The 22,081-nt window shown below is 45.6% G+C and overlaps 1 protein-coding gene across 3 annotated transcripts in view; it reads left to right on the top strand.

Annotated features, from left to right (window-relative positions):
- TECPR1 (tectonin beta-propeller repeat containing 1) overlaps positions 1-22,081 on the top strand; it is a 1,334,260-nt gene that overhangs the window by 839,345 nt on the left and 472,834 nt on the right. For all 3 annotated transcript variants that reach the window (XM_069645650.1, XM_069645652.1, XM_069645651.1), the window contains exon 15: positions 8,859-8,986. In XM_069645650.1, the coding sequence (XP_069501751.1) occupies positions 8,859-8,986 (128 nt within the window). The remainder of the gene's footprint in view (positions 1-8,858; positions 8,987-22,081) is intronic.

Raw genomic sequence — 22,081 nt, 5'->3', positions numbered from 1 at the left:
GAGCCAACGCTCTGGCTTGGGGAAAAGGAAGTTGGAGAACCCGGGTAAGCTTCGGGAGAAGTCCCGGTTGATCCCGACGGAGACAGCCGAGGGGGAGCGCGGCAGCGACCCTCCCCCCAAGGTGAAGGCCTCAAGCAAGTCCAAAGTCGTGAAGGCCTTGATTCACCCAGCTAAGGCCTCTATCGAGGGAATCGTGGCAGCCCTGGGGAAGCCTGTGGAGGCCGCCCCAGTGGAGGCAACCTCAGGGCCCAGAGTTTCCCTGCCAGCGTGGAGGGAACCCTCTTTTCAACCCATCGATAAGACCCCCGTGAGAACCCCGGTGGAAAAAGAGGGGGGGCGGTGGCCATCACAGACACGGATACAGCCTCTGAAGAGGAGCTGGCTGAAGTTGTGAAGATCCTAGACAAGAGGCTCGAGGAAGTCCAGTCCTGTGGGAGGGATCCCTACGAGGCGGACGAAGAAAGCGAGGGTGGTGCCGACGAGGTTCCCGTGGAGGCGGAGGATTCCACTCCCCAACCGTCGCGCCCCTCGCAGCCGGTACCGGGGCCACAGGACAACTCGGGAGCAATCTTGATGGCGATGCAGGCCTTGTGTACAGAGATAAGGACAAGGTTGCCCTTACCCCCAACTGACGACTCAGCAGAGCCTGGTCCGTCGGGAAGCACTCCAAGCAAGCGGAGGAGAACTCATCCCCCACCGCCCTTCCAGCCTGCGCGGCCCTCACAGCCTTCATCCCCTTCCCTGGATCCGAGGGATGAGACGGGTACAGAGATGGCCTCGACGGGGACAGATGACGACGGTGGTGATGACGGGATGGGCCTTCCATCACCACCTCCCCGGGCCTCCCCGCCCGACGAAATTGGCTCCTTCCACACCATGATCGCCAAGTCATCCGAGCTCTTCAAGCTCTGCCCCAAAGAACAGAAGAAGGAAGGTTTCCTCTATCAAAGGCGCGAGACCAAGAGGAAGACGGTCATCTCGGTCCTGTTACTCAATGACATCTGGGACGCAGGTCTGGCGCTCCTGAAGAACCCATCCACGACCCCTGCCAAGGGAGACCGGTACGAGAAGAAGTACCGGGTCCTGGATTCCGCCTCCATGCGCCTTAGGGCGCAGCCGACCCCGGATGCGGTCGTCTCAGCGGTAGCCAAGAAGAAAGCAGCGGGGGCAACGGCTTCAACTTTGACCTCCCCGCCAGACGGCGAAGGGAAGAAATTGGAGGCAATTGGAACGACGGGTCATCTTGTCGGCGGCGATTGACGATTAAAGCGGCCAACGCCCTCGCGATTGTGGCCCGCTACGACAGGGAGCTGTGGTTTAAGATCGCTCCTCTGCTGGACTTCCTCCCGGACGACAAGAGGGCTGAGGCCCCGGAGATCCTGCAGGAAGGCGAGGTGGCATTTGTCCACGCCATAACGGTGGCCACGGACATTGCTGACACCGGCTTCCGCCAGATGGGCAACAGTGTTTGCCTTCGCCGGCGTGGTTGGCTCTAGGCAACCGATTTCTGCCAGGACGTGAAAACCAGAGTTTTGGACATGCCTTTCGACGGGAACAACCTGTTTGGCAAGACAGTGGACGAGTCACTGCAGGCCATCAAGGTCGACACGGAGACGGCGCAGGCCTTAGGAGTTTTGCAGCAACAATGGCTGCCCTTTTCAGAACACCGGAGGCAAGCAAGGTGCCTCCAAATCGTCGAGCGGCGGCTCCTCGACGTACCGCCAGGCGGTCCGCTCCTCGTCGCAGGAGGCCTACAGAGGATGCAGCAAGTCAGGAGGATCTCGTCGTCAGGACTGAACCGGCCATACCGTCGGGCCCCCATCTGAGCACCCCGGTGGGAGGCTGGCTGGCGAAGTTCGTCAGCGTGTGGGAGTCCATCTCCCCCGACCGATGGGTGCTGCATGCCCTGGCCAGCGGGCACACTCTCGAGTTTCTAAAGAATTGCCCCCGCATTCCATCCGTGGCCAGGAAGGAAAACCACGTCCCTCAACTGCTGCTGGAAGTAAGGGTGATGCTGAAGAAAGGAGCCATCGAGCTCGCCCCAGAGAGGCTCAGGGGCTCCGGAGTGTACTCACGATACTTCCTCGTAAGAAAGAAGATTGGCGGCTGGCGACCCATCCTGGACCTTCGTCGTTTATACAAGTACATCAAGTCCCAGAAGTTCCGGATGGTCACTCCAGCACGTGCTGGGGCAGCTGGAGGAGGGCGACTATCGTCGCTAGACTTGGAGAATGCCTACTTCCACATCCCCATTCTAAAAGGACACCAAAAGTTTCTCAGATTCGTAGTCCAAGGACGGCACTACCAGTTCAAGGCCCTCCCCTTCGGATTGAAGTTGGCGCCCAGGGTATTCACCAAGTGCCTAGTGCCAGTGGTGGCACGGCTGCGCCTCCAGGGGATCCACGTCTACCCCTACCTGGACGATTGGCTCATCCGAGCAAGGACAAGAGAACTCGCAGTCGAGCACACAGCGAAGACCGTCCAGCTGCTCACGGATCTGGGATTTTCCATCAACTTTTTGCGAAATCTCACTTTGTTCCGTCGCAGGTCTCACTGTTCCTGGGAGCCAGGAACAACACAGTGGCACGATTGGCCTCTCCGTCGGAGGAAAGGACGAAGGCTATCCTGGGCAAGGTGCAACGGCTGTCGACCATGGACGTGGCCAGGGTAAGGTCCATCAAGTCCCTTCTTGGCATGATGTCCTCGTGCTTCTACCTCATGCGCCTGTGCAGTCTGCGGATGCGTCCACTGCAAGAGTTCCTCGATGCCCGTTGGATGCAAGCAGCGGGCAGCTTCGAAGACAGGATCTCACTCAACCAGAACTTCCGCCAAGCTATACGGTGGTGGGGCACCCGCGCGCATCTCGCGGCGGGGATGGACTTCCAGACCCCAGCACATCAGGAGACGGTGACGATGGATGCCTCCCTGGAGGGATGGGGAGCGCACACCAGAGATCTCCACGCAATAGGCCTCTGGCTCCCAGAGGAGAGGTCACTACACATCAACGTCCTGGAGCTCTGGGCCATGTTCTGGGTCCTCAGGTCGTTCCTTCCGGCCCTCAAGGGCAAGGTGGTGAGGATCTTTACCGACAACACCACCACAATGTTCTACATCCAGAAGCAGGGAGGCACCAGATCCCTATCCCTATCCAAGGAGGCCCAGGATCTGTGGCTCTGGACCGTCGCCCAAGGGATGTTTCTGGTACCCTTCCACCTGGCAGGAATAAAGAACACCATCGCAGACTCACTCGTGCTACGAGTGGGAACTGCGACAGGATCAAGTGGATCTGCTATTCCAACGATGGGGCAATCCCCAGATCGACTTATTCGTGACGGCGACGAACACCAAGCGCCGGAGGTTCGCCAGCAGGTTTCCCATGCTGGGGAGCCTGGGCGATGCCTTCTCATTCCACTGGGATGGCCTGTTCCTCTATGCGTTCCTGCTGTTGCTGCTGCGACTCATCAACCAACTCAGACGGTCCCGGTGCAGGATGATCCTCGTCGCACCGGCGACAGATCTGGTTCCCGAACCTTCTGGACATGTCAGCGTTCCCCCCCAGTCAAACAGCCGACATACACGGATCTCCTCTCCAGAGAAGCAGGCGCCATCCTCCACCACGACCCGGGGTCGCTGAACTTGCAGGCCTGATATCCCGGTACGATATCCCGGTGGACTGCAAGGAGGTGCTTGCAAAGGCCAGGGCGTCCTCAACTCTCAAGTGCTATGGACACAAATGGAAGAGGTTTTCTGTCTGGTGCCGGGCACAGAAGATTAAGCCTCTGCGGATTACGGCCCCTCAAATGCTGCTGTACTGGCTATCACTGGCCAAGGCGGGGCTGGCCCATGCCTCCATCAAGATCCATCTGGCGTCTATCTCCCGCTACACCAGAACTCCGGGGCGCTCATCCCTGTGGTCCCATCGCCTGGTGAAGAAGTTCATGAAGGGACTGTTCCAATCGTTCCCGCCGGTGAAGGCTCCGGCCCCAGCGTGGGAGCTCAACGTGGTACTGACCAGGCTCATGGGGCCACCATTCGAGCCTCTGCATTCGGCACCATTGAAGTTCCTGTCGTGGAAAACAGCGATTCTTGTGGCCATCACCTCCGCACAACGAATGGGAGAGTTCCAGGCCCTCCCCTGCAAGCCCCCATACCTGACTTTCCACGAGACGAGGGTGGTGCTGAGGACGCACCCCTCCTTCATGCCCAAGGTGCCATCGGACTTCCATCTCAACAAGCCCTTGGTGTTACCGGTTTTCTTCCTGCTGCCTTCGTCGCCGGCCGAGAGGACTTTGCACTCGCTAGATGTAGCTAGAGCGCTGAAGTTCTACATGGACCGCACAAAGACTTTTCGGAAGGCATCACAGCTGTTTGTGAACTTTGGACCTGTGAACCAAGGGAAGGCCCTCTCGAGGGCTTCCATTTCCAGATGGCTCTCCGGCTGCATCATGCACTGTCACCGGTTGGCAAACCGACCGTTGCCCGGCCTTCCGAGAGCCCATTCGACCAGAGCGATCGCTGCTACCACGGCGTTCCTATCTGGTGTGCCCCTGCTGGACATCTGCAGGGCTTCTACGTGGAGGTTGACGCACACCTTCACAAGATTCTACTGCATCGACCGGGATTCCAGGGAGGAGTCCAGAGTCGGCCAGGCAGAGCTGCGCAACCTGTTCGCCTGAAGGTGGGCCTGGTGAGGAGGTAAGAGATGCTCAATGTTGAGTTGATGAAATGCTTAATGTTGAGCCTTGCCACCTCCCGTGGTTGTGCATGTGCGTACTGCTATGTATTCTTGTATTCATGAGCATGTGAATCCATGCCAGATCCCGTGCTGGAGTAGGAACAAGTTACTTACCTGTAACTGTTGTTCTCCAGCATGGGTCTGGCATGGATTCACATGCGAACCCTCCCTCCTACCCCTCTGCGGCTCTTCACTTGGTCCTACTGCCACTTTATGTGCTACCAAATCTGAAGATGGCTGCCAGAGGAGGGGCTTAGGTAGAGGGCAGTCATTGGCTGGGGGCAGTATGACCCAGAGACCAGTGATTGGTCATTGGGAGAAAGACAGTTCAGAAACGAAACTGAAACTGATTTTTTCTTTACTGAGGATTCCCAGCCTGCCGACAGGGAATATTCATGAGCATGTGAATCCATGCCAGACCCATGCTGGAGAACAACAGTTACAGGTAAGTAACTTGTTCCTTGTCTCTGATTCTTAGTTAGCCCTCCTGGTTCCAAATCTCTTCAAGCTCCCCTGGACCAGCTTCAGAACATGTTCTCCTGGCTCATACCTTATGAGCCTACCTGACTCATATAAGAGGACCCTTCCTTGCTCAGTCATAATGACACTGCCAGACTCAGATTCACTATGAGCAAATCTTCTTGTATCTTCCTTTGTTGGCATGCCAGTCTCATCAGAATCTAGACTATGGCTCCCAGCTAGCACTTATCTTTCTCTCTTTGTTTCTCGTGGGTTGTTAGGCTTTGCCTACCAGTTATTTGGCCCTGGGTTGCAAGCCTCTCAACTTCGCTAGTCCTTGCATCCTAGCTTCAGGCTACTTCAGGCCCCACTGGTCACTCTGCCCGCCTCTCACAACCACTTTTAACCTTTGATGCTCTTGATGTGGCCATCTCATGATTGTCTGCTTCAGACTGCCCTGTCCACTTCCACCACCCTCCTCCAACTCCAACCATTCTCTGCCTCTTATGGCCTCCTTCTTCTCTCTTCTGCTCTCCTACAACCTCCTTCTGCTTTAACCTCTTTATCCCTCTTCTGACTCCATCCTCTCCATGGTGTTTCTTCCTTCTTCCTCCAGTCTCATTTTGCCCTCAAACTCTGTCGTTTCATTGTTCCTTCCTCCTTCCTTCTCTCATCTTCCTTGCACCAACCGACACATTCTCAACCCGTATCCAAACTCCCTTCTTGTGGGCTGGCTCAGACACACTTTTAGACCGATTTCTGCTGTAATTGGGACACTTTGGGTCTTTTGGAGATACCAGGACCCTACTAGTGGCCTCAATCTTGGATTGGATGTGGCCATTGGTTCCTTCTACAGCCCATGTGTACCTCCTGCTGTTTATATAGCTTGTTGGCAGCCTGCGGCTCTTCAGGCCAAGACTTTGTATGGGGGTCCCACCATCTTCGACTAAGGCAACCCTTTCATATTGACCACTTGATTCTCCCGCAGTTTCTCCAGTGCAGCTTGTGGGTCGCTCACTCTCCCAAACTGCTGCCTGTCCTTGCTCGCAGCCCTGACTCTGTCTCATGCTGCAGCAAGTGTAAGTAAGTTTAAAAGCCACCATCCAACTGCCAGTCAAAGCAATGCAATACTAAGCAGCGTACGACAGCCTGAGCCATCGAGCCCCTCTTTGAAACGTCGAACCACTGATGAAGCCAGTTAAAACAGCCATTTTGATATCATCACATCTGAGATGGAGCAACATTGAGATGAATCCCAGTCCTCAGGCAGTGGTATTGAATCATGCTTTGCACGATTGAGACACTGCTCAAGCCTGTTAAGCTGCCTTCTCAAAGGTAACACATCAGCCACTTGTAACCTGGCTCTGACCTGACTAAGTGCTTGCAGGCCAGAGTAGGGTCTGTGACCAGTACAGACCCAGCTTGAAGCCATACTCACAGTCCCACAGAGACTGGTGTGCCTTGAAACACCATTTGCTGTATGGGCACATTATGAATACCCTATAAATAAAATGAATAAAAACCAGCTCAGAACAGGTCCCAGACCAAGTTGACTTACGCCAGATCAACAGACCCCTTAGGGGCAGTTCAAATTGATCTAGTTAAATTTTCTCCAGTGCTTGCTGATTGATCCCTCACCCGCAGCAGAGACACATTTCAGTTTGACATTCACCGTACCACTGATTCCATGGTACAATTTGGCATGGTGTCTAGCGCCACAGCACTTAGGTCCAGGAAAAATGCAGCCGCTTGAAAAATGCTTTTAGTCAACTCACCAAGACATCAGAGTCACACCGATAGGTGAAACCTACATCATCTGGAAGCCCTAGCCAGCAAGATCAGAAAAGGTTTGTGTAAGCGTGTGTTTTCCCCAAGGCAGGGGGTAGATGGAAGGCCCGGATTAGAAGGAGGACTAAGACAAGGTCAGAATTAATGAGGTGGTGAAAAGGATAGGAACCAGAACCCTCCCTTCAGAGGACCAACTCATAAAGGAGAAGGATGCTGAAAGCTTTTTAAATCAGGACTGAGAATCCAAGTACAAAGAGTCATTGAACAGTTCATCACAGGGTGCAGGAACCCATTTAAACCTGGACTCAGAATCTAGCTATAGGGAGACACTAGCAGGCCATCACTTGGACTATTTATCCCGAAGCAAATACACACTATAAGATCATGTAAGGTTGCAGGAACCCTTAAACCTGAGACTAAAAAACCAGGGACGAGAAGGTCCATGGAGGACTCATAGAAGGAGGGGCGGGAAAACCCAATCTCAAATTGAGCCATTGAAAGAACCCCTAGGCAGAAGGGCCACAAAGCATGCGGGAACCCCTTTAAGCAGGGGCCCTTGTTTTTCTGTTGGTTTGATTAGTTGTTGTAAGAGTCACCTTGAGCTACCTTCCAAATGAAAGAAAGTACATTTCTATCTTGACCTTTTCTTTGTAATTGCGGTCATCTTCGTGCCAGGTGCATGGGTAGACTGGTATATTTTTAGACAATAGAGACCTATCCCCATAGTAAAATTAAAGTTTTGATTAGTCATGCTGACACGTCTAATTGCAACATGTATCCTGCTGTATGCACTATCTAGTTGGTAACCACAATACTATATCTGGTTAATGTCAAAGGTTATGTTTGAATTCTGGTAACGTAGATTATATATCTATCTAGAAAATTAGATATGACTGCATCTAGTATATTGATTTAATCTTGCAGGGTTTGCATTGCTTTGTAATAGTGGGAAAAGAAGATGATGACTGGGCTGTGGGCAGGTGGTTAGACACACTTCTTCACAATAAGGCACCACAAAGTAGATTGTTGAGAAAAGTCCACAAGCTAAGTTTGTGTTCGTCCTGTAGCCTCCGTACTAGGCATCAGTTATCAGGTAATCATGTCTTCCCAATCTTTATTGTCTGAAGATGGCTACATGCCCCTCCTGCTGCTGATGAACTCCCTCAGAGAGTGTCAAGCAGCTAATGAACAGATGGTGGTGAGTTCAAATACCCTTCCCTTCACCAGTGCCAGCAAGAAGTGGAAAATGTATGTGTTTGGCTAGCACTGTCTAGAGCGTGGGCAGTTTGAACATTCTCTTTCACCAGGATTGCAAATCCTCTCCATCTATCTTTCAAAAATGCCTTCCATCAGGTGTTGTCATGTGAAGTTACACCATTCACCATGTTCGCTGTTAGCTCACTAGGTGACTCCAGTGTATGTAGGCCTTGTAGAGATTGAAGGTGGACATGTCATCAAAGGGCGTCCAGTTAACATCCTTTGGAGCCACCACTGTGATCCCATGCGGACAGCTTTTCAACCTGAGGATGTTAGGATGGAGCCTTTAAGTGCCCATGCTCACCATGAATCTCCTCACAGATTCCTGATCTTTGATGCTCACCGTTCCCCAGCTGCCCACAGTACAACTTGCACAGAGATAATTCAGTGAGGCAGTTGGACATCATGTGTAGAAATGTATTGTGTGTTTAGGATTTTTTTCTATCATTTAATGGTGTAGTCTTTGACCATTTGAATAGCCCCTTTTAAACCAACACAACCATTGATCACTCAATTCATAGAGATTTTCAGCACAATCGTTCATAGGAAATGTCTGCAAGTCACTGAGCTCATCTAAGTTTCAATATAATTGAGCATATTTGCTTTTCTCCAATTTCAGGTTCTGGCGTCAGATCGGGGGGCACCTACGAGTTGTGGAATGCAGTAGCCAGGGTGTAGTGTGGGGCATAGGCTATGATCACACTGCGTGGGTTTATACTGGTGGCTATGGAGGAGGTTTCTTTCAAGGTAAAGTTGAATGAATATTTTTTATATTATTATCATCTTCATTGCTGACTGCAGCAAGAAATGTGTATTTTATTTGCTTGGTATTTGATTTAGAAACCATTTCTCAATGCTTTTCCTCCAGCAGCACTGCTTCCTAATGTAACCCCCACATTTAAGCATAGCAGCCCTGGCACCATGATCCTGATTGCCCCCGTAGAGACCAGGCAGATTTGGTTCTTGAAAGTCTTGTCCTCAGGAAAGGTTATACATTTACCTGTGTGGGGTAAATTCCCTGAAAGGGAAGGGAAGTTCTTTTCTAACTCCCATTTGCTAAATTCATAATATTACCAATGATCCCACAAATCACAACCTGTACCTGTCTGAGAATAACCTACTAGTTAGCCAGGCTCTGAAGAAATACTCCTTGTCATGTTTTATCTTCCCTACGTCACTCCAATCATTGTCAGCAACTTGAAGCACAGCAGCCCCAAGATGATCCCGACAAATGTGGCTTTGGGATGTCTTAGCCATGGCAAAACAACTGGTTATTAGGGTGATTGTGCTGTCTATGTCATTCTCTCAATCAGGGACATCGATTCACCAAAAGGCCAGGGGTAGCGGAAGTGACATCACACGTTGGGTGACATTACAGGAAATTGTGTCACGTGACCTTTGACCCAGATGGCATCAGTTCCTCTTTAATCCTGGTGACATCACAGGAGGTGGCTTGCAGGTATAAAAAAAAGTACATAAACGTACAATTTTGAAAATACCAAATAGGTACTAAAGCAGACCGGAATATTTTATTTACCAGACACATTCTAACAAGAGTACTTCCTTCATGTGCCAATGGGTGGCGTTATGATATGATAGTGTTAGACTCAATAGAATCAACATAGGCCGAGGCACTGCCATAGATATGCCACTTCAGCATTGTTTGGCCAGTCACTTCCATATTATGTCAATTAAAGCTGCGTGTCAGTTATTGTCATTATATGATAAGTAGAGCAATTACATTGCCAGTTGCTGCTATAATACAGTATTCAAAAATCCAATAGATGCAAGTCACCAACAGTGCACATGAGCATTCATGCTTTAATTCATGATAATGATTTGTTATTTATATAGCCCTTTTGCCAAAGCGCTATAGATAGCACATATTTACAAACAATTATCATCCCAACCGAAGTTGGTACTCATTTTGCAACCTCGGTAGAATGAAAGGCTGAGTTGGACTTGCCGGGATTTCGAACCTGCGACCTGCAGATCACACACAGGTTGCAGCCGCGAGCCCTCAACCCGCTGATCTATCTTCCCGCTTTGCTATTAAAATTGCAATGCCACACTAAGAAAACATGTCAAAACTGGCTGCATAATGTAGGCCAGACACTTAATAACACTTAACATGTCTGCTGTAGCGTTGATGATTCACAGTAAAAAATACCATGACACAATGAGACATACCTAGACTGGCGGCACCAAAATGCCAATCTAACCACGTAATAACACTTCTCATGCTTATTTTATCATAGATGCCCAGAAAAATATGCAATGTCACAGTAAGGAAAGGCTAGACTGGCTGCACCCAAATTAAATCCAGATAAGAGACAGTATTGTTTTTTCATTGATTGTTTTTCATTCCATTCATTAGAACTTCATCACGGATTGATTTTTTTTTACTTAGCAGAGATCTTCATAGTGCTATAAAGGTTTCAAATATGGGGGAAATTGTGATGTCTGATCATGCTTCTGTGTTTCTGGAACTGGATCAATCCTTGGGAGGTGAAAGGAGCAATAGACAATGGAGTTTCAACACGCGCTTATTATCTGATGAAGATTTTGTTAAACAAGTATTGAAATTTTGCTTTTTCTTAGAGATAATGCTGGCTCGGTTAATAGCTTGTCTACTATCTTTGATGGGCTGAAGGCCTACCTACGTGGCAAAATAATTAGTTATGCATCTTACAAAAAAACAAAGGCTGGTGCGGAATATGTACATCTAGAGTCTACTTACAAGCGTTCTGTAGATGATCATACTGCTTCCCCTTCTGATGTTACTCTATCTGCTATGTTAAGGGCTAGACGCTCATTGGGTGGCATAATTCATGCTAAGGCAGAGAGAGAGATATTTTACACCAGACAGGTATTCTGGGAACGTGGGGATAAGTCGGGTGCATTGCTGGATAGCAGACTTAGGGGTAGAGAACGTGGAAGGCAGGTGCCCTCCATATCGGAGGGTAATGGGCTGTCTCTTAGAAAAAATGAGGATATTTGGAGTACATTCCAGGAATTTATGTGTCACTATATCGTCAAAAGGCGTGTATGAAGTGTTGAAATACCTTTATCAAATCCCCATCCCTAAATTAAACAATGACGATAAACTTTGCCTGGAAAATGAAATTACAACAGGACAGGAGATTATAGACGTTATGGGACTATTGGCACCTGGTAAATGTCCAGGACCAGATGGGTTTCCTGTTGAGTTTTATGTAACGTTTAGCTCCCTGCTTGGACCATTCCTAGTTGAATTTTCAAAGAGATCATTGATTCTGAGCAAGTGGCTGATTCCATGAAGACCGCGGTAATATCAGTGATTCCAAAACAGGGCAAGAATCACACAATTTGCGGTAATTATAGACCAATATCACTTTTGAATGCAGAGATTAAACTCTTAGCAAAGATTTATGCGGTAAGGATTAACCCTCTACTCCTGAAATGTATCCATCAAAACCAAACAGGCTTCATCATTGGTAGGAATAGTTATGATAACTTAAAGGAACTATTGGATGTTGTACATTTGAAGAATAACTCATTGGACCCCTATGCTGCAATCAGTATTGACGCGGAAAAAGCATTTGACAGGGTTAGCCAGGTTTTTCTCCGGCAAGTACTAATGAGAGCGAATTGTGGCACTCAGTTTTTGAAGCTCTTTACTGGCCTCCACAAGGACGTGGAGGCTTGGGTTATAGTAAATGATTGTTTATCGGATTGCTTTCAAATTTATCAGCGGACAAGCCAGAGTTGCCCCTTGTCCCCACTTTATCTATTTATGGAGCCTCTGGCTATTGTGATCAGGGAAAATGTTGGTATAAAACGGTGGGTAACTGTACCTCTAAAGTCATTCCTTATGCAGATGACCTTCTAATTTTACCATCCGATCCAGAGCCTTCCTTTAAGGAATTCATCTTAACACTGACTCATTTTGGCAAAATTTCGGATTATAAAATCAATGTATCTTAAACATTGAACTTTCCAATTTCGGTATCGTGTCACAGAGGTCTTTTTGGAGTTGAACGGGATCGGTGGGCAGATAATGATTTCATGTATCTGGGAATTCAAATTTCTAGGCGTGTAACTGCTAATTAGCTGCCAATATTCAAATCAAACTTACAGAGATAGCGCTGTTATGTTTGAAGTGGAGAAGGTTGAATCTAACATTATGGAGTAAAATTAACGTAATAAAGATGACTCTGCTTCCAAAGCTGCTTTATGTCTTTAGTATGCTTCCTCTATCTTTGACGGGTGATTTACTTTGTGACATTAACATAGTTCTATGAAATATACTATGGGGCGAGGTGGGTAGATCCAGGATCCCAATTGATGTACTTATGAAACCAGTACGCTTAGGTGGTTTTGGTTTCCCTGATATGGTCTCATTCCATCGAGCCTTCGCTTTACGCACCTTACATTTCTGGTTAAGAGAGGAAGCTGCTAGCTGCCTGAATTGGGTTCACATAGAGAAGAACATGGTGCAGCCAGTTTCCTTGGACTGCCTTCTTAGTATGGAAAAAAGGACTGCTGCAGATAAATCCACACCGTTTATCAGACATTTCATAAAAGATTGGAAGAAATGTTGTGAAAGCCCTGGGGTTAAATATCTACTGAGTACGGAATCTTCAATTTGGCGGAACTCAGCATTATGTTTTAATAATCATACCCTCTCGTGTCCCTCTTTGCAGTCTGCTGGCATCTGACATCTGGTCCAGGTACACAATGGAGTTTTGATGCTCTCATTCGAGTTCCTTAGGTTTAAATATAAGCTGCATGTATCGGAGGATTGCCATTATCATATCCTCTGTGATGTTTGTGCAAATGTATTTGCACCTTTAAATGCCTCATTACACAGTGTCCCTCCAATACTGCATTTCTCCAAGAGTACACCTCTATCGGTTTCTACTCTATATACGCTTCTAGCACAGATGAGCAGTAGCGTTCCATCTGAACAAGGCATTGGGCACAGGAATTGGGCTTTGATTTGTTGGAGGTAGATTGGAGTCGTATTTGTGAAATACCATGCAGATACAAAGTTGACTTGGATTTGAGGTTCACCCAGCACAGGGTACTGCATGGTATTTACTGGACACCTTTCGAAAATAAAGCATTGCAACTTGTGCAAGATGATACATGTTGGAACTGTAAGTCGGATGTTGGCACTGGTTTGCATATGTTCTGGTCCTGTGTGAAAAATGTTTGTTTTTGGGATGAAGTCCTGCGGCATATGGAGCTTATCTTAGATCTATCGCTTCCTCACACTCCTTTGTTTTTTGTGCTAGCCTTATTTCCGGCTGGTAGTCAGCTCTCTGTCAGCCAGCTTTTGGTCTTATAGGGCATTTTTGGTAGCTAAGAAACAAATCTTGAAATGCTGGAGGAGTGATGCTAAGCCTTCAATTGATGGCTGGTTGCAGGATTAAGCCATTCTTTCAAGTAGAGAGAAGATAACTTATCAGAGGTTGAATAAAGCTGACAACTATTATGCTATATGGAATATCTTTAATGAACTTTATGCTATGAACTTCCCCTTTTGCTGTTTCATGTATTATTTGTTTTTTTTGTTTTTTTCTCTCTTTTTTCTGTTCCTTCTTTTTATTTCTACTCTTTCTCGCTTCCTGTCTGCTCTTTCTTTTCCTCATCTTTTCTGCTTCTTATACTTCTTGTAATAACTGTATAAATATGTGGATACATTGTCTAGATGATGTTTATTGGTTAATTTATGACACTGTTTTTGTCTTTCGCATGTTATACATTTTTTATTTAAAAAGCATACAAAAAAAGAACACTTCTTTGGGAGGATAGCAGCTGCAGGTTCTCTGTGTTTAATACTCCCCAATTAGGATCAATTATTGTTGATAATGATAATTGCCTCGTCCCATTATTAATAAATATATTTCTTTGTGCAATGTATCTAGGTTTAATGTACAGTGTAGTAGCACTTGACAACTCATATGCACACAATAACTATTCCAAGTACAACATTGTTGGTGGACCAGCATCTACAGAATTCTGCATTTTGATATGTTCTTATATGACTGTAAGTGTCAAATATGTTCATATATGACTGTAAGTTGACACGTGATGAGAACTTGTTTCCACGGGCTCCAGTACAGTAACCCCAACAAGCTCTGGATTTCATCTCTTTTCTTACTCTGCCACCTGCTCTTCATTTTTGCCTGTAAAATGTCCAGTTGTTGCTCTTTTGCCCCTTCCCCATAGCAACAATTACGGCTGTTGCGTTGCATCCCAAATAGATAGGAATGGCTTACTTGCAAGGTGTTTGTTGCATCCTAATGAAACAGGATGGGATTCCTTACACAGTGTTAATCCATACCTTAAACGTCAACCTGACACCACATAGCTTGACGTCACTGTAAAAAGAAAATAATTTGTATGAGAGAACTTTTTACTAGTTAAGCTATTTAAGGAGATCTTAAATAGGGGTTCCGTTATATTGAAGCAATGTGCTTTAAATAAGTGGCATCAAGCATGAAGCTATGGGACTTCCTCTGGCCTACCACGCAAGGTGCATATTATAGAGGAATGTGCTCTGACAGAGGAGATCAATGGCATACCTCCCTGACTGCAGAAGCTTCAGTTTGATTAACCTGAGGCAAAGGCCCTTTCATCAGTCGCTGATTGTCTGCAACATCTGGAGTGTAACGCACCACTGCACTGATTGCAATATATCCTAAACTAATGGAAAATTAAAGCAGGGTAAACAATGCGATGACAAATGAAAGAAACACACATTTTACTTCCTGTTAAAATGCTCTTTTCATGTAAGCAAACTCTAAATGGTATTTACTTTTTTCAGCCACTGCGAAAGACATCAGCTCCATTTATGAACAAAGAATGCAATTATTCAGAGATCAACAAGATACACAAAAATGTCTATAAAATATCACTGGTGCCTGGGTATTACTACTACCAGGAAGCCACTCCTGAAACCTGTTAACTGTCCAAAACAGATTTACCCACAATTATTATTAAAATGTCAGCTCATATTCCTTCAGGAGTCTACTTCAATTTCACTGTGCATGCTCATTGTTCACTCCTTCAAAAAAGTGTGACATCAAATTAAATTAAAGCTGCAGCTTGATGTACAGCTCGTATAATTGCTTTCATATTTAATGACGTGTAACGCTGCTAGGTCCATTCCTCTAACTGCGGGAACACAAAGAACGCCTGTCGGAGGGGCGGTGGAGCGGTGCGGATGCTCGGGGTAAAAATACGGTCCCGTAAACAAGTGAATCAACGCATTGTCTGGGTTGTATTTGCTGGCCCAGCCACTCGTTTTCTGCAGGCAGATTTTGCTGTGCCTGTCTTTTCACCCGGATTGATTTAAACGCGGGTGGCAGCTAACTTTGAATTGGGGTGAGTGACCTCACTATTTTTACACACCTGCCCGCTTACTTTATTTGCCTCTTGTTGCCTTTTGGCTTTGTTTGAAGCAACTGGTCAGTGGTGCAGGATTTGTATAGTTAACTGAGTATAGTTAACAGATACTCTGTAGTTAGTTGATTGCTGGGAACAATCATAGAAATTGTACTTATCTGCTCAATTAAAGCATAGTGCATTGGAGAGTGACTGTGGGCTGTTGCCTTTGAACTCTTCTTTAACCTTTGAATTTGAATACTGTATGTGATCTTTTGAGCGGTATTCTGAAGTGCTACTACCCTGTGCTTATTTTGATGCCGGGGAAAGCGGCAAATCGAGGTAAATGGGTGACCCATTGAAAGAAACCATATGGGCTTCGATCAGCAAACTTGCGTTCCACTCCCGAGGTGACATCCATAAATAAGGATGCTAGCACCAGAATGGGGGTGAGTTCCATGCGAGTGCAAACCCATTCTACAGGTCCCCTTGATGCATTTTTCAGAGCCAAAACCACACATCAAGATACAGGCACACATTCTGTGGAATTGCCTGGGCAAAATCTGGAGGACAATACTAGTTACCGACCATTGGACCTCGATAATGACTCTCTTCTACAACTGTGCTATGTTTTACAGGACCATTCCTCAGCCCTTGTTGACAGAGGGGGAAATGAAGCTCCTTTTGGTAAAGACTTCCCTGTACCACCAACTCTTGAAGAACAAGAGGTTAATGTGGTGATGGAGTCTTCCACTACTGCGTGCCTAGGTAACCAGGGGCTCCAAAACAAAATGGTGTAGTCATTGGTTTTAGAGGCATCAAAAATTGAACTGGGGGGTTCAGTTATGACTATGCCACAGGAGGACACCAGACTTTCGGCAAGTCCTAACCTTGTGCCGGACTCTGCAAGCACCAATAGCGAGTCGCTCCCGGTGGACTCCATTTCACATGACTCATCTAATATTGCTCAAAATAACGGAATATTGAATTTTGCTGTTAAAGCTATGTGGTACTATTCATGAAGATCTGAAAAAGCAAGGCCTTGCTATTGCAACATTAGGTAGCCATTTGACTTCTGTTGAAAAGTCAATACTGAAGCTAAAATTGGATTCTCTGCCAGAAAATGCCAGCAAATCTACATTGCCTAGACAAGAAGTTACTGTACTTGTAATACCTGATACTTTGGAAGATCCGAAAACAGTGACAACTGCTATTCCAGCTAAGACAAATGTAAAAAAATGGGCAGGCAATACCTCAAATCATCAGGAAACAAAGAGGAAGGCTGTACATATTCCCACTAATTTACCTACATTGGGGGATAAACCACTGGGATCCGATCAGCCTTTGAACTCCACATTGCGGCCTAATAGTGCTAATCTGTCAAAAAAACTAAGAAAACGAGCAGCACGGAGAAAAAAGGCGTGCTGCGCAGACAGTAGGTACTCTTACAAGTTGGTTGATTGAAGAGGGCCCCCAATCCTCTGCTCCTTTGGTACCAGCTATAAATAGTTCTATTTTAGACTTAGAGATGGGGGGTGGGGGGGTGCCGCCTACTACTTCTGATATTCAACCAACTTTAAGTGCTGGTGCAAGCGCCACCATTCCTCAGTCACTGAGTCCTATGCCTGTAAATCTGGATCCAAAGACTTTAACCATTTCACTAATACAGGGATCAAAAGGTACTCTATTGCTGGCTTTACTCAACAAAATACCCTCTCTTAGAATTTTAAACTCTTAACGATTTTGACTTTGTAGAACCTGTTCGTATTGCTGGGGCCCATACTACTAAGCTGCACTGCAGCCTACCTGAAACCATATCTTTAATTAGACTGCATAAAGACTCATTAGAACATTTGGGATATGTGCTGGATATGCCAGCCATTGAAGAAGTGGCAAAAGACGGTTGCACTAAATGTAACTGTGCTCAGGTAGCGCACCAAAAAGTCACTAGCCCAGAAATTCTGCCTGTTAAATCCAAGATGAACTGCACTGATGCACAGGGGTGGGAATGGTTGAAGGCCATGATTGTGCTGAAAACTGGCTCAGATTGAAATTGGGCTGTTGCCAGTTGGAATACTCAAGGTTTTAGTCATTGGTTAAATGAAGGTACCTTTTCAGAATTCCTGGCGATTCAGGATGTGCTCATGTTACAGGAGACTTGGTGTACTTTTGATGTTGAGTTCGATGGTTTTACCACCTTTCAGGTTGCTGCTGTTAGACAGAATAGGGGTCTCCCGAGCGGTGGCCTATTGATCGGTGCTAGAGCTTCATTAAACCCAAGATTGGTATACCAAGCTCCTTCTGGAGGTAACATACTGTCAGTACAAGTTTCTCCCCTAGGGGGCTTTGGCAATTATCAGGATATTTTAATAATTTGGGAAGCCTACACAGATCAAATCATTGACCAATTGACCACCATCTATTCTGCTTGGCAAGGAAGTTCCTATGATCAAGCAGTTATTGTTGGAGGTGATTGGAACGCAAAATTGGTTGATGTGGGTGGTTGTGGGGGCTATCAACATGTTTCAGATTACTGTAGTATTCCTAATAAAAAATCAAATATTAAGGGGAAGGCCTGGTTAGATTTGCTTAGGGAGTTCTCCTGTACGGTCCTAAATGGGCGTGCTGAGGGGGATTTCCCCGGACAGAAAACTTGGATTTCTGGCTCCAAGTCAGCCATTTTAGATTATATGGCCATCTCTGACTCCTTATTGGAGTATGTTCTACGATTGCAGATGGTATTGAACTCTTATAGTGACCACTCTGTGGCCATATTAGTAATGACTGGCCCTGCTGGACAGGAGGAGTTGTGTCCTTGTAGTAATGTGGCTGTCAATCGGGCAGGGAATAGGATCCATTGGTCTGAAAAGAATATTGAAAGGTTGAACATGTTTGCTTTTCCCATGCACTGCTGTATAAAGCAGCTTCTTTGGGGCAAAAACCTCGAGGCCATTGAAGAGTGGATTGGGGGATTGATCTGGATGGTTGCCGAAATCATCGCCAAAGATAAATTGGGGGAGTAAGAGTAAAACGATATTCGATATAAACATCCGGAACCGTAAACAGCAACTGAGACGTGAACTCAGGGCTTGTAGAGGGACAGGTTATCCCTTGGTAATCTCTTAAGAGATAGGTGTTTGTATAAAGTTTCTCAAACGATAGTACCATACCTGGCTCTACCACTATCGAAAATTACAACAAAGAGGGAGATGGGGAAAAATTCATCCAGGTCCTTGGTAGTAGAGATACTCGTAAAATCTGGCAATCACTGACTGAGACTGGTGGTGAGCAGCTAATGAATCCAATCCCCTCTGAATACTGTAGTACTGAAAAATGGGTACAACATGTGAAGGGTAGGTTTTACAATCCTAACATCCACTCTTGCTGTAACACGGGAGATGCAGAACCTTGGCCACTCCTTATGAATTTTAAAAGTATAAAACAAGTGATTCTAAATTCTAAGAGATCTAATGCACCTGGTCCAAACGGCCTAGCAAACTCTGTCTTGAAAAAAGATCCAGCTAACTGGGCTCAGATTCTTCTAGCTCTCTTTTCCCGGGTCTGTCGCTCTTGCACTGTGCCGACGACACGGCAAAAGTCGGTGTTGATCCCGGTTCACAAGAAAGGTGAACGTAGGGAGGTAACCAATTACCGACTTTTGTCCATGTTGGATGCTACGGGCAAGGTTTTTGCGACTCTGGTGCTTAGAGAGCTGGAGTCCTGGATAGTTGCTGAACAAGTTCTTTACTATGCCCAGACGGGATTTAGACCTGGGGCCAGCACCACTCATAACATCAGAGTGCTAGATTCATTGATTAATACCACAATGAGTAATAACGATTCTACTCTATATATGTTATTTGTTGATTTCACTAGTGCATTCGATCAGGCATAAGAGAAAAACTTTGGACCAAGTTGACCAGCCTCAACTGTCCCGTCTGGTTAGTTCAGATCTTAATAGTACTAAATAGTGAAAACAGTGCTATGGTAAGACTCAATAATGAAGGTGCTGTGACTGAAACTATTACTATTAATATGGGAGTAATGCAGGGATGTGTAGCTGCGCCTACGTTGTATAATCTTTACATCTCTGACTTACTCCCTCGTATTGGATTAAGGTTAAATTGCCCCCCTAGGTTGGGGCCAACCCCAGTAGTAGGTATGCTCTATGCAGATGACCTGATACTGTTCGATAGAACAATATCGGGCATCAAGAGCTTGCTTGAGGAATTAGCAGAGTACTCCTCTGAGCTGGGTTTGACCATTAACTTGAGGAAGACAAAGGTAATGCGGATCAGTAGTAAGGGATCCATCCGCCTGGGTATTGAATCAAGCTTGGTTTTGATCGAGTTTGCTGATTCCTACCCTTATTTGGGCCTGGAGTTTGACATAACCTCTAATTACAATAGGATAATTACATGTAAAAAAAGACAAGCCAAAATACTAACACTACAGGCCTGCAAATTCTCAAGAGGTAATGCGGGTTTTAGCCTGGCAGGCATTATAAAGTTATATCAGCAGTGCTTTTTCCCAGCCATACTCTATGGCCTCGAAGCATTAGCTATGCAGGACTTAGACTGGCTCAATATCTTAGAAGGCCAATATTGGCGAGCTGTGCTAGGTCTGGGTCCATCATGCTCTATGCAATATTTGAGACTTGAGCTAGGTCTAACTTCCTTGAGAGGTATGGCTTTGCATACCAGGGGAGTTTTCTATTCAAAATCTGTTTCTGCACCGAAATGTAAACTGCTTGCGATAGCGGGAAATAACTATGATCTCGAGAAGGTTAAGCGGGGAGATAACTTTAAAACATTGAACGAATCACTTTTCCTCGGGATTGGTTGGCTTCACGCAGAAAAGAAAATGCGACCATTTATTCACTTAAAAAAATCTTTTATGCATAAATTAAATCATTGGGATTGGTGTGAAAATTATTCCTACCTTGAAAGATTGAAAGGGTATGACACTGTGGGTAATGTAATACACAGGTACTGGAGAACTCAGCCCTACTTATTATTATGCCCTGATCCGCCAGTAAGAGATTTCCTGCTAAGGCTTCGAACAAATCAACTTCAGGTCCTCGCTATTATGGGTGTGCAACAGGGCCTAGTTTTAAATGATACAACCTGTCGTATTTTTAAGAATCCAAGCACCTTGGAAACTACCAGGCATGTCCTTACCTCTTGCCCCAAATTGGGTCTGCTATATATGAATCTATTGGGAAAACTTGTTCATAGTTACGAGAGTATTGTTGGAGATTCCTTTTGGGCCTACTGTCTTAACTCATATACAATATCCTCCCAACTTGCCCTGTATAGAGTAGTGATCCAGGTTAGAAGATTATTGCTACCAGTTTAATTTAGCTTGGCTGAATTGATTTGATCAGTTTTACTGTTTTTATTGTTGAAATGATTTACTTGGGATGCACTGATAATGTGCTTTTTAGACATGTGTACACCTTTGTAATATTAGAATTTTCTATTTTTATATGTAATCTTTTACACATATTCCTATAGTGTAAAGAATTATGAAGATATGAGTTATATGAAGTTTGTATTTTTGCAGCTTTGTATAATTATGAAAGATGTGTTCTACTGTTTTATTGTTGTCAGTACTTACTTGGTACATTGAATTGTTCTATGTTTTATGTGATATTTTGTGTAAAGTTCTAATATTTCAACTAAATCACAATAAAATTATTATTATTTAATGAACTGCTGCCAATTCTTAAGGCATGTCATTTACCGAATTATATTTATCCTTGTTGTGATAGTAGTAACTGTATCTTGTATTGCATCAGTAATGGTGTGGAAGAAATATATATTTGTTTGTTGTGCATTCACTGTTTCTATGGATAGTGTAATTATTCTGATGACCACAGCCAAGATTTGCTGCAGTGAAATGCTCTTATGTACTTTTGGTGATCTGGCGTCTGAAGAAAAGATAAATTCAGAGTAGTCCCCTACAGAACTTTTTGTAAATCTTATTTCTCCTTATACCAACATATTATTTTAAAAGCAATCTGATGGTGGCACTTCTAGAGAAACGCTGGTATTTCAGGCCTGCTCACACACTAACTTGGGCTAAAACATGTATGCCACACCACTTTAAAAAATGACCAGCATCCACTCTTTGTTATGCTCCTGTTCATTTTCATAGGCTTCACAGTGCGCCCCATGAAAGGTGTATTTGAATTTAAACTAGCCCACTATTTGATTGAGTTTGACACCCCTGCTTTCAATTCTATATTAAACACGATATAGTTGGTATATTACCATCACATGCTGATTCAAGCAGTGCTTCTAAAGCCCTGTAGAAATTGATTGAGCTGGTAGAATTTCTTCATCAGCCTATTTTGCATTTTGGTCCTCCTAGGCAACCAATACTCGTAGGAGAAATGGTAAAGGCAGGAACTATTGTCGTTCCACCTGTCAAAATGACCCCTTCTCTAAATAGGCTACCTTTCAC

The sequence above is a fragment of the Ambystoma mexicanum genome, chromosome 2p (assembly GCF_040938575.1).
Source record: "Ambystoma mexicanum isolate Mex_15411 chromosome 2p, UKY_AmexF1_1, whole genome shotgun sequence".
Lineage (NCBI taxonomy): Eukaryota > Metazoa > Chordata > Amphibia > Caudata > Ambystomatidae > Ambystoma > Ambystoma mexicanum.
This window is presented reverse-complemented; position numbering and strand designations above follow the sequence as displayed.